We start from the raw sequence: 26,255 nt of genomic DNA on the forward strand, positions 1-26,255 counted from the left end.
TTTCAGCCGTCTCCCGGAGATCCGTCAGGGCCTTCCAGGATACCGGCTGGTAAGTCCTCTGAGCCGCATCCTGAAGCATAGGGAATGCCTGATACCGATCCAGAGGAGCGGCCTCACTTGCTGCATCCTGTCTCGGAGAGTCCCCTGAGACAGGACCAGGCACCTGGCCGGAAGACCCCACCACAGCATTCAGCGCCACAGCCACTGTAACGCCAGTGGAACCCAAGTGGAATCCTCACGGTCCAGGGGGCCCTCATCAACCTCATCAACCTTAGCCCTCACAGCTAAGCCCCAAAAGCACTTCTGATCCCGCGGCCGCACAGTTATCTGGCAGGGAGGCAAGGTCCACAGGCTAGCCAAAGAAGCTCTAGCATCCCAGGACCCTTTCCCCGTGGAGGACACCGGCTTTGTCCCCGTGGCATCACCACCCGAACCAATGGTAAACAGCGCAGGACCTTGCTCTGCCACGGCCGCAGGAGGCGACGGAGGGGCCCGTCTCCAGCTGCAGGCTCGGGCGATGCCTGGGAACCCAAGGCAGGGCGAGGTGAAGCTGGTGCAGTGCAGCCCGCCTCCACCATGGGGGAGGACTGTGGCACCAGTCGAGGCGTAGCCTGCGGGGCCACAGTACCGTCCCGCTCCACTGCCAGGCTCGCAGGAGGGTAAAACCGCACCATAGAGCTGGCGGTTGGCCCGGCATCAGCACCACTCGCAGCACCCTTCCCCACACCCCATGAATCCGGAGCGGGGGGGCAGCGTGCAGAATCGCCCATAACAGCATCTCGTCAGGAGCGCAAAAGCCAGGAATGGGCACCGGCCAGCCCTCCTTTGGAACAGTGTGTGCATGCACAGCCACAGAGTCCAGACCCATCCCATCCTCCACCATGGGGTACAGCACTGCCCAGCCACAGCAAGGACATGGGACTGTCCGTGACATCACCCCCAGGGGCAGCACCACCTCCTGTTCGGGCGGTCCCCCATCGGTCTGTGCCGTGAAGGCACACAAATGAGGCAGCCCCACCCCAGGTTTTCGCTGCTCGGGCGTCGGACGTGGCGGAGTTACATCCCCTGGTTCCACGGTGCCTCCGACGGCCTGCCGGCCGGGACCCAACCCCACCCCAGAGCTCCGCCGCCGGGGCACCGGGCAAGGCAGGGCTACATCCACCGGCTCCGCATCACCGGGGGGGAGGGAGAGCTCCGCCTCACTCCCACAACTGGCATCAGAGTCATCTCTCTCATCCAGGTCAGAGAGAGCAGCCACAGAACCAGCAGGAGAGGACGTGCAACTACTCAGAACGCAGTCGCACCGCCACCAGATCTGCAGCAGCCGGGCCAGGCGGGGGTCATAATCTACCACCATAGCCTCAATCAGGGAGTTACCTAATGCATCCCAGAGTGGCTTCAAATAAACCGCCTCAACCACAGAGAAAAACCCTTCAATTCTCCCCTACTCATACAATTGCTGAAAGTCAGCATCTGAAACATCAACCCCTTTCTGATCGAACACCGCATGCCATATTGCCATAACCAGGCCCTCCGTAGGAGAGAACCCAAAAGCAGCCATAACTACGGGCTAGACAGTACCCTGTGACCGTCACCTGCAACACACGTCGGGGTCACCAGATGATGCTGTTGGACATGAAATAAGCCACATGGACGCAGCTCAAGATATGATGAAGGAAAAGATAACTTTATTTCTTCTCTCACAATTTATAGGTTTCTGATCACGGCCAGGGATTGGGTAGTCAGGATAGCACCTTTCCAACTGCACTGGCTGTGAGAGATGTCCATCGAGAGACGTGTAACAGAAGGAATGTACACATATCTATGTTTATAGTTACTGTCCTGGGAAAGTTCTTTAGAAACTATGTCAACAAGTTCCAAACCTGAGTTTTCAGAGCAACACTGGTCCATCAAACCTAGGGAGAGAATAGGAAAAAAGCAGACACCTTTGGGATGGTGCTCAAAGGCCCATGGGCTGCTCATTAGGGCGTGATGTGAGCCTGGGCTAAGGAAACAGATCTGGAAAAGTCCCAAGCATGACAAGGGAAACTCCTGGCCCCTGACTGGAGTGCCAGTGCCCCAAGGCAGATCCAGATTTCACTGGTACTAAGCGGGAATTGATGTACCAAGAGGTCACACTTCAGAGATACTCAAAGGAAGAGCCGGGGTCATTGTGGGGAGAGGATCCTGGCAGGAACAGTAGGAGAGCACACCAGGAATGCCATGGGAGGCCAAGCTGAGTGGCCCAACAGCAGCTGCAACATCAAGGATGTTCACAGGCATGGCCAGCCTGTTAGCCAGGAGGAAAAGTTCCCTGGGCTCGGCTCTGTATTTGGGAGGAGACAAGGGCAGAGAAAGGAGTTGAGGAAGATGAGGGGACTGTATAAGCTTGACAAATGGAGAGATGGAGCAGTCACAGAGCCAGCTGCACAATCTGCAGCTTCCTGTGCTCGTTGCCTGAATGCTGCACATAATCACCACAGGGTGGGTAAGAAGCTTCTTTTCTGGACTCACTAATTAACAAATCTTCTACATACTGTACAATTTCTCCCCCTTATTTTATACCCACCCTTTCAATCAAACTTTGATACTGGGAGACAGGGAGGAAACAGTAGAGGATCCTGGAATGACTTGGGGAAGACATGAGACAAGTACTTTCTCTTGGGTTCCAGGCCAATGGAATCCTGTCTCATGGCAGGTGGCACTCTTCACATTGTGTTAATCAATATGGGCTTTGTTTGAGAACAATCACCCCACATCTATATTGGTCCCTGACACCCTGCCATAAGCTTCTTCAAATATTTCCTGAAGTAAATTTCAGAGGCTGCTTGCTCATTGGAGACACTGAGTGCAAGAGTGACACTCAAGGCTGGGGAAGGCTGTGGGAACTGATAGTGGTCAAATAAGAGATTTTTAGGCTTCAGGTGTTAGCTTGAGCCTGTATGAAACTAGGTCACACAGCTTTCTCACTCTGGCCTGAGAAATCACAAGGAGGAATCCAAACAGTCCTTGCAGAGGGAAAATAATCTTTGCAGGTGTTGTTTGTTGCCTTGTTGTTTACTTGCAAGAAACAGTCAAGGGGTGTTCCTAACTGTCCAGTGATGGTGATGTGTTGGTTTCATGACCAATGAGAGGTTTTACCTTTCTGGACCTTCTCGGAACTGTCTATAATGGATCTGAAAGAATAAAACTTGCTCTCTTTTGCAACCAAAGTTAGACAGTCGTCACTTCACCAGTCCTAATACAGTGCAACAGAAGGCCATTACCCTGCCCAGTGATCAGACCAGCTTAGAGTCACTCAATTGCCCTGGCACAACCTTATTGTGCTGTCCTGGTAAAATTCTGCTGCCAATAAGAATTTCTGTCAGTGTTGAACAACCTCAGCCATGGGCGCCTGTCTCCCTGAAAACTCAGCTTCTGAGCTTGCTGACATGGTTTTCTAAGGACTTTCCCAGGACAGTAACTGTAAACATAGATATGTGTACATTCTTTCTGTTACATGTCTTGTGATGGACATCTCTCATAGCCAGTACAGTGAGAAAGTGTTATCCTGACCATCCAATCCCTGGCCGTGGTAAGAAGCCTATAAATCCTGGGAGGAAAAATAAACTTTCTCTTCTTTTCACCACACCTCGACCTGTGTCCGTGTGATCTATTCATCTTCAGTGGCAACAGGCGTCCTCTGAACTACGACAGGGATATTTCCCATCACATCAAAAAGCACAAGGGACATGAAACTCCTTTTTGCATGCCAAGAAGGGACTTCAGCCCCTGTGCCTGGGGACCCTAGTACTCATTGTGTGGCACAAGGGACACAAAGCTCTCCCTGTGCCTGTCTCCAAAACTCTTCAAGCAGAGGCTCAAGCATCCTGGCAGAGACTTGAGCTCTCCCCCCCCACCTCTTGCACCTTGGGGGAGCCTCCGCAACTCCTCTGTGGCTGCCTTACACGGACCATGCTGCACACGCCTTCTCCGCCCTCTCTCTACCAGTGATTTCACCAAATCTGCACCAAATGCTGCAACAACAGAGAGGCTCAAATCCACCCTTATCATTTACAGAGAATCTATGCATGGAATTGTAACACTCCCCCTTTGGCTCCTTTCTGCTCTAAAAATCCCAGGTAAACTCACCTGCTGCACATTTGGAGGAGGGGGGCTCCAAGTGTACTTCTCTACAGTCCTGTCTGGGATGCCATAGTGCTGAGGAAACTCCTCTGTGTGACCATTCCAAGGCAAGGGTTGCTCCACTGAACTAATGAATGCCCCATTTAATTCCCTACCCATGCCACTGTCACCCAGACAGAGCAGATTTCCATACCCGTTCAGCCCCATGAATCCCCCAGCAGACTTATTGATGTCATGTTCAATAAAGAGCCACGGGCTCCTGCTGCCACACTCAGTGTCCATTTCAAACCCCTGGTCGGTGCCACAGCTCCCTGTGCCCTCTGTTATGCAAAGTGTGGGGATTTCACTGCCTCTGGTCCTGGGCTCCTGCCAGCCAGAGCTCAATCTGCAGCTGGCACTGCAGCTGCACAGCCAGCTCCCTGCCCCAAATGGATTCCTCAGCATCTGCATTCCCTGGGGACTGCACAATCTCATCCTGCAGAAAGAGGGGCTTAAAGAGAGCAGCAGAGAGCCTTCTTACAAAGGCAGGTCCTGACAGGACAAGGTATAAGGGACAGTCTGAAGATTCTCTCATCTGTCTCACAACCGTCTCGAGGACAGAGACTGCCACCCTGAATATCACAAGGGACTTGGTTTAGGAGTTTGGGCCTAGCTGAGGTGGATGTTTGCTAAGTAATTGTTTGCAGGTGGCTACGTGGTACACTGCCCTCGTTCCTGCTGGTGAGCAGAGGCTTGTGCATGGTACCCTGCACAATGGCTTTCCATGACACATTGCTCTCGTTCCTGCTGGTGAACAAACACTTGCAAGACGTGGTTTGGTCTGTATCCTACACCTGCGCCCTGCACAATGGTATTCATCACAGTGATCATCAACCTTCTCTGTTTTTGGCCCTGTGCCCCTTGCTTTGTAAAAGACTACAAAATCACACCCCAAATTTACCTTCCTTTGAGATCTCCCCAACAGACAGAAGACTCTGCGTTGTTGGACGGCTCAGTGGACTTCAACGTTGGTAGCTATAATCCCCTTACCCCCTCTTTTCCTTATGCTTTGCTTTCTCCTCTTTTCCCTCTATCACATGTTAGTGCTGATGAGCAATCAATAAAGTGTGTTTTGCATTTAAGTTCCTGGTTTGCTGATAATATTTTGTACTCTAAGATTGAATAAAAGAACCACATCAGGAATCCCATTTTGCAGATAGTGACACAAGGGGCAATGGCTTTACAGTGACAGAGGGTAGTTTTAGACAGGATCATATGAAGGAATTCTCTGAGGGTATTGGGTTGATGAAAGGGTTCATGCAAGGACTGCTCTCAAGTCAAGCTCTTGACACTGTAAAACCGGGTCTAGTGCAAGGCCCTCCCTATCCATTCCTGGGATCCCTAGTGTAATCCCTCAATGCCCATGGCAGATTTTTGGAGCTTCATGGTCTCCAAACTCCCTTCCAAGCCAAACCATTCTATTGCTCCTTGATTTTATGTTGCCCCTGCCCCAGTGGGCCCTCGTGCTACAGTCTTCCACAGTGCCCAGAACACAGAATCCTCTCCTCCGTGACATCAGCCCTGGGGCCAAGAGCACCACGGATGGTGTGGCTGCTGCAGGCATTGTGGCTGTGGCTGTGCTGCTGCACGGAGCCCTCAGTGCTTGCTGCTGACACGGGCCTCTGGCAGCCATGAACTGGATCGGCCTCCTCGTCCTGCTGACCGTGGCCGGGCTGGCACAGGGGACATGGGACAACTGTGGGTAAGTGGCCCCAGGCCCTGGCAGGAAGCCACAGCAACACTTGGGGCCTTCCCTGCAGGGCCCCGCCTGTTCCCCATGGCCGGGCCACAGCTTCCCACCCACCATGGGGCAGCCTCAGCTCCTTGCCAGCAGCCAGGTGCTGGCACGGACAGACAGACACCCCATGGGCTTCCCTGGCCTGCTGTGCCTGCAAGCCTTTGTGGGGAGGGCAGAGGGCTGAGCTTCAGCCTGAGCCACAGCAGGTCATGGAGCAGCATGGAAATTACTTTCTGCTTGCAGATGGACTTGTGGACTCCGACCCATGGTGTCTGACTCTGGGTACAAGAGTCATGACTACGGCATGACACGCATCGTGGGTGGCATAGATGCCAAGGCAGGGGCCTGGCCATGGATGGTCAGCATCCAGCATCCCAAGATACCAGGCACAAAGCATTTCTGTGGAGGGTCTCTCATCAGAGCAGAGTGGGTCCTCACAGCAGCCCACTGCTTCGACCTTATTTTGTAAGACGGGGCAGAAAATGGGGACATCTCCACGACACCAGCAGGTGCCCTGCCAGCAGCACTACCTGCTACTCCCCTCCCCTTTCCTCTCAGGCAGCTCAGCTGCCACACTGCTCAGGAGAATCCTGGCCTTGTGCCAAGGCTTCCCAGCAGCTTCCAACTTGACATTCCCTCAGTCTAACGTGTGCAAGGGCACTCAGACCTGTCAGAGCACACAGAGGTCTGGTAACAGCTGGGCTGCTGTGGCACATGGCTCTGCTCCCTCTCAGCCCTCTCTCCATCTCCTTTCCAGTAACACCAGCTTGATGTATGTGGTGATTGGTGCCACTCAATTGACTCAGCCAGGACCTGGAGCACAAGTGCGCCAAATTAAGAAGCTACTTCGTCACGAAAACTATAAGAGACGTGACATGAGCAACGACATTGCTTTGCTGGAATTGAGCCAGCCTGTCCAGTGCAGCCCCTACATCCAGCTGGCCTGTGTGGCCGATGCTATCCTAGGAATGTCAGTGTCACAGGAGCATAACTGCTGGGTTGCTGGCTGGGGTGCCACCACTGCAAAAGGTGAGTTCCCAAGAGAGTCCATAGCAAATTCATCACACTGTGGCATTAGTCTGGGCTTCTCCATGGTAGAGGCCAAAGCCAGGCTGTTGGACAAACACCTCTGCAGAGATGGACCTGGCCTGCTCCCCAAAGGCGGGGAGCAGAGACACAGCACCCCAGTGCCTCTGCAGAGGGAAAGCCATGCCCTAGAGAAACAGATTCCCCTCAGATGAGGGAGGAGAACAGGGAAGGAGCTGCTGGGGGCTCGTTTCTTTCTCTGCTCACAGCTCAAAACTCAAGTGATCACCTGCAGGAGGCCATGGTGCACCTCATCAATATCCAACTATGCAATAGTACCTTCTGGTACGCAGGGGAACTTCACCCGTACAACTTGTGTGCTGGTTACCCACAGGGAAACATCGATAGCTGCCAGGTAGGAGCATGTCATGAGCCACTCAGCCCCCAGCAGCATCAGCAGCACCACCCCAACACAGACCAGGGCCTGCTTTGCCCGGCCACTCAGTCGCTCTCCCAGCCCCGGCTACCCTCAACTGCTGTGGGGGCTTCCCACACACTCCCCATCCACACCTGCCTGCACAGGGCCCTCCTTGTGCCTGAAAGCCCAGAAAGCCCAGCTAGTGCTCTTGGCAGCCCAGAGCTGCAGGTGCCAAATGTCCATCCTCTGCACATGCAGAAGCCCTGTGCAGAGAGGACAGAGAGAGCCCTACCCTACAGGACCCCAAGCCATTCTCAGCCAAGCTTCTGGAGGCTCCAGCCCCTGAGCAGAGCCTTCCTCTGCCCGGAATACAGCTCTGGCAGGGGCTGTGAGAGAGGAAGAGACAGCCCCAATGCTGGCAGTGGCCACCAACACCCCCTTAATCCTCTCTGCTCTGCTGCAGGGTGATAGTGGTGGTCCTCTCATGTGCCAGGACAACAACGCTGAGTACTGGTGGGTTGTTGGAGTGACCAGCTGGGGAAAAAGCTGCGGCAGAGCAAGGCGGCCTGGAGTCTACACATCCACTCAGTACTTCTATGACTGGATCCTAGTCCACATGGGCAAAAAGAATATTCAAAGTGTTTCTTGAGCACCAGAGTGTGCATCATCTAGGATGTGCTGGAGTGCACAGCAACTGTTTCCCTCAGGGGCAATCAACCCTATTGATCCAAAGGCAGCCTCAGTGTCAGAAACCTGTTCTGTTCTGCCCACACTCTCCTGTGCACATGGACACTGGAGTTGATTTAGTTGTTTAAGTAAAGTTGCCTATCATCACTGGGAACCATCTTTTTGATTGAATTCTGACTCCGGGGCAGGGCAAGAATTGCCATGATTGGCACCTGCAGGATGAGCCTAAGGGCATACCTGCCAAAGACAAAGGGACAGAGTGGATACAAAGAGCTCCAGTGTACCTGGTCAGAGAGAAGAGTGCTCTGAACCACCAAGGCTTGGAGGAATCTGGTCCATCAAACCTAGGAAGGGAATAGGAAAAAAGCAGACACCTTTGGGGTGGTGCTCAAAGGCCCATGGGCTGCTCATTAGGGCGTGATGTGAGCCTGGGCTAAGGAAACAGATCTGGAAAAGTCCCAGGCATGACAAGGGAAACTCCTGGCTCCTGACTGAAGTGCCAGTGCCCCAAGGCAGAGCCAGATTTCACTGGTACTAAGCGGGAATTGATGTACCAAGAGGTCACACTTCAGAGATACTCAAAGGAAGAGCTGGGGTCATTGTGGGGAGAGGAACGTGGCAGGAACAGTAGGAGAGCACACCAGGAATGCCATGGGAGGCCAAGCTGAGTGGACCAACAGCAGCTGCAACACCAAGGCTGTTCACAGGCATGGCCAGCCTGGGAGGCAGGGGGAAAAGATTCCTGGGCTTGGCTCCATATTTGGGAGGAGGTGAGGGCAGAGAGAGGGAGGAGCTGAGGAAGATGAGAGGGCTGTATAAACCTGACAAATGGAGAGATGGAGCAATCAAAGAGCCCATGCACAAACTGAATCTTGCTGTGCTCATCTGCTTGAGTGCTGCACATAATCACCACAGGGTGGGTAAGAAACTTAACTTTGTAATTTACAGATCACCTACATACTGTAGAAATTCACCCCAAATAAAATCCCAATCCAGTGGGATTTTGTACCCATTTATTCAACCCCACAATATTCATGTGCGGGAGGAAAACAAATTGTAGGGTTTCATGTTGCACTATATGTTACACTAAGTGGTGTTTCCAAGTTGCGCCCCACCTGGGTGGTGTGTTAGATCTTTTCCCCTTGACCCTCTCTTTCAGTTTCACCCCATTGACTGTAACCTGCATTCCACTCCTCTTTTCCCCTCAGTTTAAAAATCTCCACGACTCCTTCCTCTGTCTTTTTTTCCCTGGAGCAGTTCCAGAATAAACCAAGGGGCAGTGATCCGGGAAGACACAGCCTCCTTCATCTTTTACCTGTGTCCTGCTGAAACCCTCCCACCCCTGGTGGACTGGAGCTAGTCGGACAATTTCCTGGGGCTGGGAGCAAAGGGATTATGGCAGTAGGTCATACTGCAGCGCTTCAGAGAAGATGTTTACAAAGCTACCCTCTGTCACTCTAAAGCCATTACCCCTTGTTCTGTCAGCATATCTCAAATCACGGATAACCTGGAAGACTGTGCCCATGGTTACATCCTTCTCTAGTCCTGGGCCAAATTATCGGTAGCCTCTCTGCCCTGCTGACCTGAGGTATCATGGGCCCATTGAGCTAGGAACAACTTGCCCTTGTGTTGCCAATCCGAACTTACCTGTAACACCTTGAATTTGTAGCCTGATCCACCTGTTCATTATTGCCCGAGTCCTGGACATGGGGACATCCACATGACAGACTTTAACAGTCAGCTCCTCTTCCCAGGCAGTGATGTCTTGCCTTTCTTCAGCAGCCCAGGCTGGTTTTCCTCTACACTGCATTTGGCCTTTTTCCACTGTAGTGGTTTAGATTTGCCAATTTCGTTTTCTCGGCCAATGCACCAAATAAATGTCATGGTTTTAAGGCAGTAACTAAAAAATTACTAGAAAACTTACTTATTTCTTGCTGTGAGATATGGATTAGAACAAGAGCAGAACAGGCTTAAAACTTAAAAGGAATAAAGAAAGTTTATTAACAAAACTACAAGAATAAGAACACAAGAATAAACTTCCAGAAAACCCTTTTATCCCCCACTACCCAACCATTCCTTTGTACACGTGACAACATAAAGACAAAAAACTTTGGAACTTTAGTGTTTAAAACAGTCCCAATTCTTGCTAGAGTCTTTTCATCAGCCTTTGTAGAGAAACAGAAGTCTTCTTCTGCTAATCTATGGAGTTTCTCATGAGAAAACTATTTTTGTTATAGTTTTCTATTTCTATGATGCCAGCTGCCCAGAAATCTGCCATAAGTTCACTCCTCTCATTTCACATCACTCTGAGGTGTGTATGGGCCATGATTCTAGGGATGTCATTTTTTAAAGATGAGTTATTCAAAGGCAAAAGTCCTTTTCATCTGTCTCTGTGAGCTTCACTGGAAAAACAGTTTTCTCATTGCCCTCAAGGCCTCAAATCTTCGCTTCACTCTGTTCTAGCACCTCACTGTATCACAATTACTCTCCCTTTTGCTCAAAATCCACACTTTGAACACTTCATTCTTCCCAATATACTCTGTCATGAATTAAAGGAGTTTTTTCAGAATACTATTGTCCATCTCTATAGCTTTAACAGAAAAATATTTCAGCTTATAAAGCATCTCCTTATTCTCTCTTCTCCATCTAAAACTTAACTTTTTTCCTCACTGTCTTTGATGGCTTTATGATGTCTTCTTCATGTTGATTGTCTCTCTCTCTGTCTCTCTGAGAAAAAGGAGTAATCTGTACGTTTTATCTAGGTAGTAAAAGAATAAGTAAAGTCTTGGAAAAGCTGCAAGTGTTCATAGTGTCAGGTTTCAGTCCAGCAGCAGAAACTACAAACTAAACTAGGTTGCCCAGCTCTGTTTCTCCGCCCTCCCCCCCCCCACCCTCTGCGGCCTTGTCCAGCCTGGAGAGGGGGGAGAGGAGGCTGAGATAGAGCCTTGTTACCTTGTCAGAGGCCGGAAACCTAGACAAAACAAGAGAGCTCTGGCTTTACATCTTAAAGTAGTGTTCACAAGTTAATCTCACTTTTCAATGATCAAAACTGCTGTCAATTCTTAGAAATGACCGATAATTGGTCAGGAGAAAAGACTCCCATCAGTCACCAGCACCTTCAACTTCCTTAGCTCTCAAAACTATCTTAAAAGTAAAGTCACCATGACACCCACCTTTCCAGACACTGCCAGACTATTTGCTACCATGCAGCAATCAGTGTAGAGTGTTGGTCACTTCAGAGAGCTTTTAAAAAACACCCACACAAGAGAAAACCACTCCTTTCCCCCAGCCTCCCATGCACAAGGTCCCGAGGTTACAGGGTCTTAATGATGCATTAACAATTTCTGGAAAGAGCAGAGGATATCTGAATACACTGCCATAGTAAATCACTCCAAGGCACTGAGGCACAGGCTGCCCAGAGCAGTGTGGAACCCTGCTTTTCCCACAGTCAGGGTCAGCACAGAAGACGCAGACACCAACCTCAGGAATAAGCATTAATTTACTGTCATTCAAAACTGCAAAGAATTGCAAAAGGATAAGCTAAGCAATGCATCCAATCATTACTGTAAAAGATTGCCTGCAGTGATGAAGAAAGCATAACATCACAAGTTACCCTAATCTTTACCATCATCCAGGTCTGCCCATCAGCTGGGGGAAGCCACTGTCACAATACTGGGGAAACACTCCTGGCAAGTGGGAAATTCTGCAGTTGCCTTCCCCTACAGACAACGAGGTTTCTGACTGCGCTGTGAGAGGGCCCTGCTTTTATACTGTTGAATAAACAAATTGCCATATCTTCTAGTGCAGGAACATCTGGTTTTGTTCTTGTATTGGGATGCTCCCAAGGCTTTGGAGGGCTCCAAGAGGAACCAAGGAAGTTGTCTGTGATCCTACAACCCAAAAGAAGGCCAGATGTGGCCTTGTCCAGTTCAAAACAGAGAAAGGTAAATCCATGTTTCTGCCAGTGAGTAGTTATGGATAATAATTAGTTAGAAGGTCAATCTAGAGGTCAGCAGTTGTTCCTGCCACAATTGGGGCCTGTTGACCACGACTTAGTACTGCAATGTTTCATCCCTCACAGAATTCAAGGACAGCTTCTGAACCAGGCTCTCAGTAGCCTTTTCCAGTGCAAGTTATCCATCCATGCCCAAAGCAAGGGGATCAATGCTGGATGATCTCCAAAGCTCCCTTCTACCCCAAACCATTCCATAGCTCCTCAATTAGTTGCTGCCCCTCCCCCAATGCCCCAGACCCCCCTCCAGCACTCAGAACATGGAACCCACCGCTCTGTGACATCAGCCCCGGCGCCAAGGGCACCAAGGGCACCGTAGCTGCTGTGGGCATTGCGGCTGTGGCTGTGCTGCTGCACGGAGCCCTCAGTGCTTGCTGCTGACTCGGGCCTCTGGCAGCCATGAACTGGATCGGCCTCCTCGTCCTGCTGACCATGGCCGGGCTGGCCCACAGCATGGAGTACACCTGTGGGTAAGTGGCCCCAGGCCCTGGCAGGGAGCCACGGCAACACTTGGGGCCTTCCCTGCAGGGCCCCGCCTGTTCCCCATGGCCGGGCCACAGCTTCCCACCCACCATGGGGCAGCCTCAGCTCCTTGCCAGCAGCCAGGTGCTGGCACGGACAGACACACACCCCATGGGCTTCCCTGGCCTGCTGTGTCTGCAAGCCCTTGTGGGGAGGGCAGAGGGCTGAGCTTCAGCCTGAGCCACAGCAGGTCATGGAGCAGCATGGAAATTACTTTCTGCTTGCAGAGGGTCCTGCGGGTTCCGAGCTCCTGTCTACAACCGCAACATTGCTTTTGACTACGGCATGACACGCATCGTGGGTGGCGCAGGTGCCGTGGAAGCATCCTGGCCATGGATCGTCAGCCTCCAGCATCCCTGGGCACCATACCTAGGGCATTTCTGTGGAGGGTCTCTCATCACTGCAGACTGGGTCCTCACAGCAGCCCACTGCTTCGATGAGTATAAGTAAGGAGGAGCAGGAAATGGGGACATCTCCACAACACCAGCAGGTGCCCTGCCAGCAGCACCACCTGCTACTCCCCTCCCCTTTCCTCTCAGGCAGCCCAGCTGCCACACTGCTCAGGAGAAGCCTGGACTTGTGCCAAGGCTCCCCAGCAGCTTTCAGCTTGACATTCCCCAGCTTCAGGTGTACAAGGGCACTCACACCTGCCAGAGCACTGCTCCCTCTCTGCCTTGCCATGCAGAGGTCTGGCAACTGCTGGGCTTTTGTGGCACATGGCTCTGCTCCCTCTCAGCCTTCTCTCCATCTCCTTTCCAGTAACATCACCATGATGTACGTGGTGATTGGAGCCACCCAGTTGTCTCAGCCGGGCCCTGGAGCCGTAGTGCGCAATGTCAAGCAGGTGGTGATACACCAGTACTACAGTTCTGCCGACTACAGCTACGACATCGCCCTGTTACAATTGGACTATCCTGTCCTGTGCAGCCCCTACATCCAGCTGGCCTGTGTGGCTGACCCTGCCCTAAGGGTCTCAGAGCTCTACAACTGCTGGATTGCTGGCTGGGGTTACACCACTGCAAGATGTGAGTTCCAAGAACGAGTCCTGAGCCAGTTAAGAGCACTGGGGAGAGGGTTTGGGCTTCCCCACAGCAGAGGCCAAAGCCAGGCTGTTGGACAAACACCTCTGCAGAGATGGACCTGGCCTGCTCCCCAAAGGCAGGGAGCAGGGACACAGCACCCCAGTGCCTCTGCAGAGGGAAAGCCATGCCCTAGGGAAAACCATCCCCCCCGACAGATCAGTAGAACTGGCATGGAGCTGCCAGAGACTTATTCCTTTCTCTACTCACAGCTCAACAGACAGCTGATCGCCTCCAGGAGGCCAAGGTCCAGCTCATCGATGTCCAGCTCTGCAACAGCAGTGGCTGGTATGCAGGGGAGGTGCACCCCTACAACTTGTGTGCTGGTTACCCACAGGGAAACATCGATAGCTGCCAGGTAGGAGCATGCCATGAGCCACTCAGCCCCCAGCAGCACTGGCAGCACCACCCCAACACAGCCCAGGACCTGCTTTGCCCAGCCACTTACTCTCCCAGCCCCAGCTACCCTCGACTGCTGTGGGGGCTTCCCACACACTCCCCATCCACACCTGCCTGCACAGGGCCCTCCTTGTGCCTGAAAGCCCAGAAAGCCCAGCTAGTGCTCTTGGCAGCCCAGAGCTGCAGGTGCCAAATGTCCATCCTCTGCACATGCAGGAGCCCTGTGCAGAGAGGACAGAGAGAGCCCTACCCTACAGGACCCCAAGCCATTCTCAGCCAAGCCTCTGGAGGCTCCAGCCCCTGAGCAGAGCCTTCCTCTGCCCAGAATACAGCTCTGGCAGGGGCTGTGAGAGAGGAGGAGACAGCCCCAATGCTGGCAGTGGCCACCAACACCACCTTAATCCTCTCTGCTCTGCTGCAGGGTGACAGTGGTGGTCCTCTCATGTGCCAGGACAACAACGCTGAGTACTGGTGGGTCATTGGAATAACCAGCTTTGGAAAAGGCTGCGCCAGACCAAAGCGGCCTGGAGTCTACATGTCCACTCAGGACTTCTATGACTGGATCGAGTACAACATACATGCTTACGCAATTGAAAGTACTTCTTGAGCAGCAGGACAAGCAGGATCCAGAGCAGGCTGCAGAGTACCCAAACCATTTCCTCCTGGGGCAATGCCTGCTGATCCAAAGGTAGCCTCAGGGTCAAAAACCTGCTCTGTCCTGCCCACACTCCTCTGTGCACAAAGACACTGGAGTTGATTTAGTTGTTTAAATAAAGTTCCCTTTGTTCACAACAAACCATCTTTTCAGTGCAATTACAGCTCCTGGACAAGGCAGAATGGGCCTGATGGCACAAACGCACAGAGTGGATCCAAAGAGCTCCACAGTGCCTGGTCAGAGAGAAGAGTGCTCTGAACCACCAAGGCTTGGAGGAATTTGATGGTCCATCAAACCTAGGAAGAGAGTAGGAAAAAAGCAGACACCTTTGGGGTGGTGCTTAAATGCCCATGGGCTGCTCATTAGGGCCTGGTGTGAGCCTGGGCTAAGGAAACAGATCTGGAAAAGTCCCAAGCATGACAAGGGAAACTCCTGGCTCCTGACTGGAGTGCCAGTGCCCCAAGGCAGATCCTGATTTCACTGGTACTAAGCGGGAATTGATGTGCCAGGTGGTCACACTTCAGAGATACTCAAAGGAAGAGCTGGGGTCATTGTGGGGAGAGGAACGTGGCAGGAACAGTAGGAGAGCACACCAGGAATGCCATGGGAGGCCAAGCTGAGTGGGCCAAGAGCAGCTGCAACACCAAGGCTGTTCACAGGCATGGCCAGCCTGGGAGCCAGGGGTAAAAGATCCCTGGGCTTGTCTCTGTATTTGAGAGGAAATGAGGGCAGAGTGAGGGAGGAGCTGAGGAAGATGAGAGGGCTGTATAAACCTGGCAAATGAAGAGATGGAGCAATCAAAGAGCCAGCTGCACATACACAAATTGAATCTTGCTGTGCTTCTTTGCCTGAGTGCTGTACATAATCACCACAGGATGGGCAACAAACTTCCTAACTTGCTAATTAAAAAGTCACCTACATACTGTAGAAATAATCCCCAAGGTTTTATACCCACTTATTCAACTCCAAAATATTCACATCAGGGGAAAAATATAAATGGTAGGCCATCCTGCAACTCCTCAGGGAAGGATCTAAAGCCATTGCCCCTTGTTCTATCAGCATATCTCAAATCACGGATAACCTGGAAGACTGTGTCCATGGTTACATCCTTCTCTAGTTTTGGGCCCACTTATAGGTAGCCTCTCTGCCCTGCTGACCTAAGGTATCATGGGCCCATTGAGCTAGGAACAACTTGCCCTTGTGTTGCCAATCCAAACTTACCTGTAACACCTTGAATTTGTAGCCTGATCCACCTGTTCATTATTGCCCGAGTCCTGGACATGGGTACATCCACATGACAGACTTTAACAGTCAGCTCCTCTTCCCAGGCAGTGATGTCTTGCCTTTCTTCAGCAGCCCAGGCTGGTTTTCCTCTACACTGCATTTGGCCTTTTTCCACCTTTCCAGACGCTGACAGACCATTTGCTACCATGCAGCAGTCAGTGTAGAGGTAGGGTGTTGGCCACTTCTCTTACACAGCAATGGCCAAAGCCAGAACTTTCAGCTCTGCAATCTGACTGGATCCACTTCATCCTTCAGTAGCTTCTGCAACTCCCAGCATAGGGCTCCATACAGCTCTTTTCCATTTCCTACTGGTCCCTACAATACAGCAGGATCCATCAGTGAAGAGGGTGTACCATCCTTCACCCTCCAGAAGCTGGATATATGGTGGGGCTTTCTCATCACATGTCACCTCTTCTTCCTCTTCTGAAGAAAATCAAAAGCTCTCACCTTTGGACCAGTTTGTGGTGACTTCCAAGATCCCAGAGCAACTTGGATTTCCTATTTGACATCACTGTGATGAGGGTCATCCATTTCCTCCAGGTAGCATTGGTGGCATGATGTATTGCAGGGAACTTTCCTTTAAATATCCAGCCCAGCACTGGTGGTCAGGGTACCAGAAGGAGCTGTGCTTCAGTGCCAGTCCCTTCTGAGGCAGCTCAAACCCCTTCATAGCCAGCAAGAATCTCTTCCTCTGTTGGGGTGCAGCTGGCCTCAGATTCTGTATGCATGGCTCCAAAACCCAAGAGGCGAGCCTCAGGTCTCCCCAGTTCTCTTCTGCCAGAGGCTCCAGGATGGACCATTCTCCATGGCTGTAGTGTAGAGCACATTCTTCACATCCTGTCCTGTCCTGACAGGCCCAAGTGCTGCTGCATAGGCAATCTCATGCTTGATCTGCTCAAAAGCTTGCTGTTGCTCAGGGCTCCAGTCAAAATCCTTCTTCTCTCATGTCATGAGGTAATGAGGTCTTACAATCTGTCTGTATTCCAGGATGTGCATTCTCCAAAAGTCCACGGTGCCTAGAAAAGCTTGTGTCTCTTTTTGCTTGTCATGGGGACATAGCACTTATCTTAGTAACCTTATCTGTTGGCACCTGTCTGCATCCAGCTTGCCATTTTGTCCCTAGGAAATTATTTTCTTGGGCAGGTCCCTTGACTTCATTTGATAGCAAACCTGCTTTCAGGAGACTGGATTATTCTCTCTCCTTTCCCATAAACCTCCCCTGCCATGTTCCCTCATACAATGATGTCATCCATCTACTGCAAATATTCTGGAGCCTCACTCTTTTCCAGGGCAGCCTGGATCAGTCCATGGCAGATGGTGGGGCTGTGCTTCCACCCCTGGGGCAGTCAGTTCCAGGTGTACTGCACACCCCTCCAGGTGAAGGCAAACTGAGGCCTGCACTCTTCTGCCAGAGGAATGGAGAAAAACACATTGGCAATATCAATAAAGGCATATCACTTTGCTGCCTGACTCCAACTTGTACTGGAGCTCCAGCATGTCTGGCACAGCAGCACTCAGTGACAGCTCATTTAGGCTACAATAGTCCACAGTCAATGTCCATTCCCCCACCAGACTTGTGCAAAGGCCAGATGGGACTGTTGAACCGTGAATGGGTCTTACTGACCACTCCCTGGCTCCCCTGTTCATGGATCATATCATGTATGGGAATCACGGAGTCTCAGTTTGTTTGTTGGTGGCATAGGCTCCCCACCTGGTTTAGCTGCAGCTGGAGTGCCTGGGGTGTGTCTGCTGATTCATCCTCCAGCCCTTCTGTCTGTATTTGCTGCCCTACAGTGTCTAGCAGTGTGCGATAAGCATTAGCCAGATCCCAGCACATTGCTATGAGCTGCTTCTCTTTAGCGCTGTCACTGCAATTTTCTTTCAGATATTTCCCCACCTCAGCTGGATTCTGAATTTGTTCAGGGGGAAAGTTCCAAAGTATTGGGGCAGAGAATTCCTTCAGGCTTTGGCCAATGTCCTCCCACATCACACACGACTCAGGATTTTCCCGCACTGGGGCAGATGTCTTGACCACCTGTCTGAAAATCTCAGCCCTGATTCTGAATGTGCTGTAGGTCTTATGGAGGAGAGCTAGCAGAATCTTAAAAAGGAAAATATGGTATCTTTAACATCCAGAGTAAACAGAATCTTCTCAAAAGATTACGTGCCAGATATGAAGAGGAAGAAGGAAGGAAAAGGCTGGGAAAAATCATCCCCTACTTTCCTCTCAGCAGACTGAGAGCAATTGTTAATAAATCTCAAAAAAATACTGCCGAGACCATCACAGGGAAACAGCAGAGAATACACATCTCAAATAACTCTCATTCCCTCTGATGTTATCTTTCCATAAATTATTAGCACAGGGAATATCAACACAGCGATTTTGGTTTGTGTCCCTGATATGAAGAAGATATATACCAGGGCCAGGATTGCCAATACACGTGGATAAGCAGCCATGCCTCGGTGCCAGGAGGTCGTGATTGAGCCAGGCAGCATGGTGACCACTGACTGTTGTACCCAATACAAAGTCTTTCAGACAGGAATGTGATTTTTTTCTTTTTCATTTTCTGTTGCCCCCTTAAGTTGGGCAACAAATTTTGTATCATTTTGAGGCAATTTAAAAGAGAACCATAAGGGATATCTCCTTTAGACTTCCAAGAATCCCTTTCTGCCAGGAAGGAATGAATACTAATAAATTATATTGAAAAAAAACCAAACAACTAAACCTCAATGTTTTATTAACAAACCAAATGCCAACAGGCAGGAAAAAATAAAAAGTAAATAACTTGTACATATCAAAGTGTTAGACCTCACCACCCCACCAGAACAAAAGGAAACCCAAAATGCTGGAGAATACCCATTTCTGGTATGTGATACAAGATGGCATCAACTTCTCCCCCTTTGGAAGGCAGCAGCCTCACGGGGCAGACAAAGGCCCAGCAGCAGACAAAGGTCTCATGGCTCATCTGACACCAACCTCCTCCCCACAGCAAAGAACAGCAGAACAGTGGTGTCAGGCAAAATAGCTGGGCTGGAGCCCCTTGGTGTGTCCTCACCACAGCTTGGCGCAGTTCTCAGTGGTTTGGGTCAGAGCGGGGAAGCTCCGCTCCTGCCGGTGTGATGTCCCTGGTCTTGAACAAGCAGCTGCTCAGCTTGCCTCAAGGCAGCCCAAAATCACTACTGCGGATTCCCTGAGACAAGGAAAGGAAAATATTTTGCCCAGGCAAACACCAAACCAGGCAGGATAAAATCATGCCACACCAGCCCTGAAAAGCCTGGACAGAGAGCTTTTAAAAAACACCCACACAAAAGAAAACCACTCCTTTCCCCCAGCCTCCCATGCACAAGGTCCCGAGGTTACAGGGTCTTAATGATGCAGTAACAATTTCTGGAAAGAGCAGAGGATATCTGAATACTCTGCCATAGTAAATCACTCCAAGGCACTGAGGCACAGGCTGCCCAGAGCAGTGTGGAACCCTGCTTTTCCCACAGTCAGGGTCAGCACAGAAGACGCAGACACCAACCTCAGGAATAAGCATTAATTTACTGTCATTCAAAACTGCAAAGAATTGCAAAAGGATAAGCTAAGCAATGCATCCAATCATTACTGTAGAAGATTGCCTGCAGTGATGAAGAAAACATAACATCACAAGTTACCCTAATCCTTTACCATCATCCAGATCTGCCCATCAGCTGGGGGAAGCCACTGTCACAATACTGGGGAAACACTCCTGGCAAGTGGGAAATTCTGCAGTTGCCTTCCCCTACAGACAACGAGGTTTCTGACTGTGCTGTGAGAGGGCCCTGCTTTTATACTGTTGAATAAACAAATTGCCATATCTTCTAGTGCAGGAACATCTGGTTTTGTTCTTGTATTGGGATTCTCCCAAGGCTTTGGAGGGCTCCAAGAGGAACCAAGGAAGTTGTCTGTGATCCTACAACCCAAAAGAAGGCCAGATGTGGCCTTGTCCAGTTCTAAACAGAGAAGGATAAATCCATGTTTCTGCCAGTGAGTGGATATCAATAACAATTGGTTCGAGGGTCAATCTGAGGCCAGCATTTGGTCAAGAGCTGTTCTTCATCCTTTGGTCAAATTTGGTTGTTTAAGGACTTAGTACTTCAATGTATCATCCCTTGAAGAATTCAAGGACAGCTTTTGAGCCAGGCATGTACACTGTGGACAACCGGGTCTAGCGCAAGCCATCCCTCCCTGCCCATGGTAGCAAGTTGGAACTATGTGATCTTCAAGGATCACCTTTCCAACCTAAACCATTCTATTGCTTCTTGATTTGATGTGGCTCCTCCCACATGGGTCTCCCATGCCACAGGCAGCAGTGCCCAGAACACGGAACCCACCCCTCCGTGACATCAGCTCTGGGACCAAGGGCACTGTGGCTGTGCTGCGGGCATTGCAGCTGTGGCTGTGCTGCTGCACGGAGCCCTCAGTGCTTGCTGCTGCCTCCAGCCTCTGGCAGCCATGAACTGGATCGGCCTCCTCGTCCTGCTGACCGTGGCCGGGCTGGCCCACAGCATGGAGTACACCTGCAGGTAAGTGGCCCCAGGCCCTGGCAGGGAACCACGGCAACACTTGGGGCCTTCCCTGCAGGGCCCCGCCTATCGCCCATGGCCGGGCCACAGCTTCCCACCCACCATGGGGCAGCCTCAGCTCCTTGCCAGCAGCCAGGTGCTGGCACGGACAGACGCACACCCCATGGGCTTCCCTGGCCTGCTGTGTCTGCAAGCCCTTGTGGGGAGGGCAGAGGGCTGAGCTTCAGCCTGAGCCACAGGTCCAGCAGGTCATGGAGCAGCATGGAAATTACTTTCTGCTTGCAGAGGAACCTGCGGACTCCAAGCTGTGTCATCTGTTTACCATCCTATGACTTATTCCTACGGCAGCCTGGATTATGGCATGACACGCGTTGTGGGTGGCGCAGATGCTCTGCCAGGGGCCTGGCCATGGATCGTCAGTATCCGGCATCCCTGGGTACCAGGCTTGAGACATCTGTGTGGAGGGTCTCTCATCAGGGCAGAGTGGGTCCTCACAGCAGCCCACTGCTTCGACCAGGTCACGTAAGGAGGAGCAGGGAATGGGGACATCTCCACAACACCAGCAGGTGCCCTGCCAGCAGCACCACCTGCTACTCCACTCCCCTTTCCTCTCAGGCAGCCCAGCTGCCACACTGCTCAGGAGAAGCCTGGCCTTGTGCCAAGGCTTCCCAGCAGCTTCCAGCTTGACATTCCCCAGCCTCAGGTGTACAAGGGCACTCACACCTGCCAGAGCACTGCTCCCTCTCTGCCTTGCCATGCAGAGGTCTGGCAACTGCTGGGCTTTTGTTGCACATGGCTCTGCTCCCTCTCAGTGCTCACTCCATGCCTTTTAGGGATATCGGCATGGTGTATCTGGTGATTGGGGCCACCCAATTGAGTCAGCCAGGCCCTGGGGCACAACTGCGCCGTGTAAAGCAGGTGGTGATACACCAGTACTACAATCCTGCCGACTATAGCTATGACATTGCTCTGCTGGAATTGGACCAGCCTGTCCTGTGCAGCCCCTACATCCAGCTGGCCTGTGTGCCCGATGCCACACTGAGATTGTCAGAGCTGCAGAACTGCTGGGTTGCTGGCTGGGGTTCCACTGCTCCAAGAGGTGAGTTCCAAAGAGAGACTTCTGGGCCAGCTCAGCACATTGGGGAGAGGGTTTGGGCTTCCTCACAGCAGAGACCAAAGCCAAACTGCAGTGTGTTCACCTCTGCAGAGATGGGGCTGGTCTACTACCCAAAGGCAGGCAGCAGCTCCAGTTCCTCTGCAGAGGGAAAGCCAAGCCCTAGGGAAATGGATCCCCCACATGTCAGCCTTGGGAGGACAACTGGGAAGGAGCTACGGGGGGTTCATTCCTTTCTCTGCTCACAGCACAGACATCAAGTGATCGCCTGCAGGAGGCCACAGTCCAGCTCATCAATCTCAAGATCTGCAACAGCAGCCGCTGGTACGCAGGGAAAATCCATACCCACAATTTGTGTGCTGGTTACCCGCAGGGCCTCATCGACACCTGCCAGGTAGGAGCGTGTCATGAGCCACTCAGCCCCCAGCAGCACCAGCAGCACCACCCCAACACAGCCCAGGACCTGCTTTGCCCGGCCACTCAGTTGCCCTCCCAGCCCCAGCTACCCTCGACTGCTGTGGGGGCTTCCCACACACTCCCCATCCACACCTGCCTGCACAGGGCCCTCCTTGTGCCTGAAAGCCCAGAAAGCCCAGCTAGTGCTCTTGGCAACCCAGAGGTCCAGGTGCCAAATGTCCATCCTCTGCACACGCAGAAGCCCTGTGCAGAGAGGACAGAGAGAGCCCTACCCTACAGGACCCCAAGCCATTCACAGCCAAGCCTCTGGAGGCTCCAGCCCCTGAGCAGAGCCTTCCTCTGCCCAGAATACAGCTCTGGCAGGGGCTGTGAGAGAGGAGGAGACAGCCCCAATGCTGGCAGTGGCCACCAACACCACCTTAATCCTCTCTGCTCTGCTGCAGGGTGACAGTGGTGGTCCTCTCATGTGCCAAGAGAAAAACAGTGACTACTGGTGGGTCATTGGATTGACCAGTTGGGGAAAAGGCTGTGCCAGAGCAAGGCGGCCTGGAGTCTACACATCCACTCTGTACTTCTCTGACTGGATCCTATTCCAGATGCGCCTGAGCCCAGATGGAAGTCCCTCTCCAACATCACGGGCATGTAGTCATTTTTTAACCACTTCAAACCCCTGGATTCATTATATTACCACCCCACAACCCCCTCTGAAGCCATGGCCAAGAGCAACCCCCTTTCCAAAACCAATGCCAGTACCGACATTGGGCAAAGTTAACTCCTGCCCATTTCCCATCAAGATTCTGGTGGAATTCTTTATTAGAGTGAAGGAACTCCTCCAACAAATCTTTGGGCAAAACACATCTTGAGCAACAGGACACCCACAATCCAGGGAACACTGCAGTGCACAGCAACTGTTTCCTGCTGGGGCAATGCCTGCTGATCCAAGGACAGCCTCAGTGTCAAAAACCTGCCTTTTCCTGCTCACTCTCCTCTGTTCAGGCAGACACTGCAGTTGACTTACATGAAGTAAAGTTGCCTATGGTCACAGGAAACCATCTTTTTGGTCCAATTTCTACTCCTGGGCAAGGCAAGGATTGCCATGATTGGCACCTGCATCTGTGGAATGAGCCGGAGGGCAGACCTGCCAAACACAAAGGGACAGAGTGGATACAAAGAGCTCCAAAGTGCCTGGTCAGAGAGAAGAGTGCTCTGAACCACCAAGGCTTGGAGGAATCTGGTCCATCAAACCTAGGAAGGGAATAGGAAAAAAGCAGACACCTTTGGGGTGGTGCTCAAAGGCCCGTGGGCTGCTCATTAGGGTGTGATGTGAGCCTGGGCTAAGGAAACAGATCTGGAAAAGTCCATGACAAGGGAAACTCCTGGCCCCTGACTGGAGTGCCAGTGCCCCAAGGCAGATCCAGATTTCACTGGTACTAAGCGGGAATTGATGTACCAAGAGGTCACACCTCAGAGATACTCAAAGGAAGAGCTGGGGTCATTGTGGGGAGAGGATCCTGGCAGGAACAGTAGGAGAGCACACCAGGAATGCCATGGGAGGCCAAGCTGAGTGGGCCAAGAGCAGCTGCAACACCAAGGCTGTTCACAGGCATGGCCAGCCTGGGAGGCAGGGGGAAAAGATTCCTGGGCTTGGCTCCGTATTTGGGAGGAGGTGAGGGCAGAGAGAGGGAGGAGCTGAGGAAGATGAGAGGGCTGTATAAGCCTGACAAATGGAGAGATGGAGCAATCAAAGAGCCAGCTGCACATACACAAATTGAATCTTGCTGTGCTCATTTGCCTAAGTGCTGCACGTAATCACCACAGGATGCAGAAAAAAACTCTTTTGCCCTTAATTTCCCACAGCTGAATAGCATGGACAACAGCAGGTGGCTTAGAGCAAGGGCATCCTCCTGTGTCTACAGCTTTCAATTGCTGTATGTCACTGGCTAACCTGGTTTGAGTGTGCCACAATCTCACTCACTATTTTGAGCCTAGAACCTCAATAGAACTCTCTCACAGCAAGGGCATAGAGCCTGCCAGAGGGCATTTCTTTGGCTGATGTGGCCAGCACAGACTGTGCTAAACCCACATTTCACTGGACCTTCTGCAGGAAGGGTGGTGCAGCTTGGGCGCTTCACTGCTCATCCACTGTGGCTATGACTGGATTGGCTCCTGGCCCAAGCACACCTGTGCTTCCTGCAGGAGCCCTGTTCTAGAGTGATTCTGTTTTGGGAAGAATCTTGTGGGGAAAAGGCTGCAGAGAGCAGGATACTGGTGAAATTCCTCAGGGCCTGCGCAGCCTCATCCTGCAAGAAGAGTGGCCTAAAGAAAGCTGCCAAGAGCCTTCTTACAAGTGCAGGTCCTGATAGGACAAGGGGCAATGGCTTTACAGTGACAGAGGGTAGCTTTAGATGCCATCATAGGAAGGAATTCCTGATTGTGAGGGGGGCTGAGGCACTGGCATGTGTTGGAGTCTGAGACACAGATTGTGTGCCCTTGTCTCTGATGCCTGGCTCTGAGATCCAGGAGAACACTGAATTTCATATAACATGAAATTTATGGGCATGTTTTCATGGTGTTACATGAAAACAACTGTTAAAGTTAGAAAAGCTAAAAGTGTGAGTGTGTAGATTAGAGACTTCTTAAGTCACTGAGTGAAAAAGTTAGCTTAGGGTATAAACTAGTTTAGAAAACAGAAGACAAGATGGAAGATTTAGGGTGTTGTCTCTTTTCCTTCTTCTTTCTTCTTCATTTTCTTCTTCTAGAGGTTTTTGTGTAATAGTAGGTGATTGGATAGGAAATGCCCAGTGACACAGGTGATGGGTCATTGGGTCATTAAGAAAAATAATATACATGTCTATTGTTAATTGGATAAAGATAAGTATAAAGATAAAAAAGGCTGTGCCGTTCGAGGCCATTTTGTGCCATCAGAGCCAAAATGTGCCAGGTTGTAGTGATTTGAACTTGTGCAGAAAGTCTGGAGACACCTGCCACGTTTTGTGATAACATCCTAATAAACATGAGAAACAAGATCCTAACGAGCTTTGGAGTTTTCTTCCTGACCCAGAGAACTGAGATAAACAGAACTTCCTGTGAGGAAGTATTCTGAAGGAGCTCGGCTCAGAAGAGACTGAGAAATCCAGATGCGAGAAGTGCAAGCAGAATCAGAAAAACAGATTAAAAAGTTACAGCATGAGTTCCCCAGAGTAGCTGTGGATGCCCCATCCCTGGAAGAATTCAATGACAGGTTTTGAGCTAGGCTCTGAGTAACTGGGTCTAGAGCAAGGTGTTCCTGCCCATAGGAACTAGATGACCCTTAAGATTCCTTCCAATCCAAACCATCCTACGATTCTAATATCTGTGGAGTACATTGAGTAAAACTCCGCCTTCTTCAGCAGCACTGTTGATCTCCAGCTGTAATTCATTAATTAGCATAAATGAGTGTCAATATAGTGTCATATGCAGATTTCCACATTTGGTCTTTGATAATAAATGAAAATGAAACCAGCAATTTAGTAATAGTTACAACAGATACCTCTATACCGTAATGTCAAATTGATACAAACAATCACTTTATTAAATACATGCATTAGTGCCTTCTGAATAATGTGGCTAGTACTCATGGGGAGAGAGCAAGTACTGTATACAAAGTATAAATATATATCTGAAAATATAAAAATATAAAAATATAAAAATATAAAAATGGCTGTCATAAAGTATTCTGTCTTGGAGTATCTGTGACAGCTGGCAAGGCATTGAACTCTTTGTTGCAAGCTCTTCACTTCTTACATATAGAAGAAGAATTCTAAGCCTTTCTTTTGGAGAAAAAAACAATATACTGTAGAAATTCCTTCCATTTTTTACCTAGACTGCGTGTTCTGACTCACAGCAAAGGCAGGATTGGGTGAAGATGGAATGGGCCAGACAGCATACCTCATTTGATCACTCTGAGTTGGATTAAGTCTGGATTTAAGCAACCTTTTCTCCTCTCTACATAGGGCTACTTCAGGCATCTCCAGCTGAAATTAATCTACAGCAGCCTGTAAGGCTTAACAAAATTCTGGCTATGCCTTGTTCCAAATTCATTCTTTGCAACTTGAGGTAATGTGGAAGGCATGAAGACTACTGTCTCAATCTGATTATTCTTGAGATTTTTACAAAGCCTACTGGAGTGTTTACTATCCTGGTTAAAATATAA

General features: G+C 50.9%; 3 protein-coding genes across 3 annotated transcripts; all 3 read left to right on the forward strand.

Annotated features, from left to right (window-relative positions):
- Positions 1-5,795: 5,795 nt before the first annotated feature.
- On the forward strand, positions 5,796-7,995 carry LOC131577693 (acrosin-like). Its single transcript, XM_058835739.1, has 5 exons — positions 5,796-5,866; positions 6,146-6,367; positions 6,660-6,931; positions 7,198-7,343; positions 7,810-7,995. Exons 1-5 carry the CDS (start codon positions 5,796-5,798, stop codon positions 7,993-7,995), a joined length of 897 nt encoding a protein of 298 aa, XP_058691722.1.
- A 4,449-nt stretch (positions 7,996-12,444) lies between these two features.
- LOC131577694 (acrosin-like) lies at positions 12,445-14,652 on the forward strand. Its single transcript, XM_058835740.1, has 5 exons — positions 12,445-12,515; positions 12,795-13,013; positions 13,327-13,592; positions 13,859-14,004; positions 14,467-14,652. Exons 1-5 carry the CDS (start codon positions 12,445-12,447, stop codon positions 14,650-14,652), a joined length of 888 nt encoding a protein of 295 aa, XP_058691723.1.
- Positions 14,653-20,461: 5,809 nt separating this feature from the next.
- LOC131577695 (acrosin-like) lies at positions 20,462-22,926 on the forward strand. Its single transcript, XM_058835741.1, has 5 exons — positions 20,462-20,532; positions 20,818-21,054; positions 21,366-21,631; positions 21,895-22,040; positions 22,507-22,926. The coding sequence occupies exons 1-5, from the start codon at positions 20,462-20,464 to the stop codon at positions 22,924-22,926; spliced, it is 1,140 nt and encodes a 379-aa protein (XP_058691724.1).
- Positions 22,927-26,255: the final 3,329 nt, after the last annotated feature.

The sequence above is a fragment of the Poecile atricapillus genome, chromosome 3, assembly GCF_030490865.1.
Source record: "Poecile atricapillus isolate bPoeAtr1 chromosome 3, bPoeAtr1.hap1, whole genome shotgun sequence".
NCBI lineage: Eukaryota > Metazoa > Chordata > Aves > Passeriformes > Paridae > Poecile > Poecile atricapillus.

Excerpts from the sequence above, each read along its gene's own strand:
- LOC131577695 (XM_058835741.1), top strand. The coding sequence starts at position 20,462 with ATGAACTGGATCGGCCTCCTCGTCCTGCTGACCGTGGCCGGGCTGGCC. Across the intron at positions 21,055-21,365 it reads CACTGCTTCGACCAGGTCAC|GGATATCGGCATGGTGTATC; the intron begins GTAAGGAGGAGC and ends CATGCCTTTTAG. Across the intron at positions 21,632-21,894 it reads GGGTTCCACTGCTCCAAGAG|CACAGACATCAAGTGATCGC; the intron begins GTGAGTTCCAAA and ends CTCTGCTCACAG.
- LOC131577694 (XM_058835740.1), top strand. The coding sequence starts at position 12,445 with ATGAACTGGATCGGCCTCCTCGTCCTGCTGACCATGGCCGGGCTGGCC. Across the intron at positions 12,516-12,794 it reads AGCATGGAGTACACCTGTGG|AGGGTCCTGCGGGTTCCGAG; the intron begins GTAAGTGGCCCC and ends TTCTGCTTGCAG. Across the intron at positions 14,005-14,466 it reads GAAACATCGATAGCTGCCAG|GGTGACAGTGGTGGTCCTCT; the intron begins GTAGGAGCATGC and ends GCTCTGCTGCAG.
- LOC131577693 (XM_058835739.1), top strand. The coding sequence starts at position 5,796 with ATGAACTGGATCGGCCTCCTCGTCCTGCTGACCGTGGCCGGGCTGGCA. Across the intron at positions 6,368-6,659 it reads CACTGCTTCGACCTTATTTT|TAACACCAGCTTGATGTATG; the intron begins GTAAGACGGGGC and ends TCTCCTTTCCAG. Across the intron at positions 6,932-7,197 it reads GGGTGCCACCACTGCAAAAG|CTCAAAACTCAAGTGATCAC; the intron begins GTGAGTTCCCAA and ends CTCTGCTCACAG.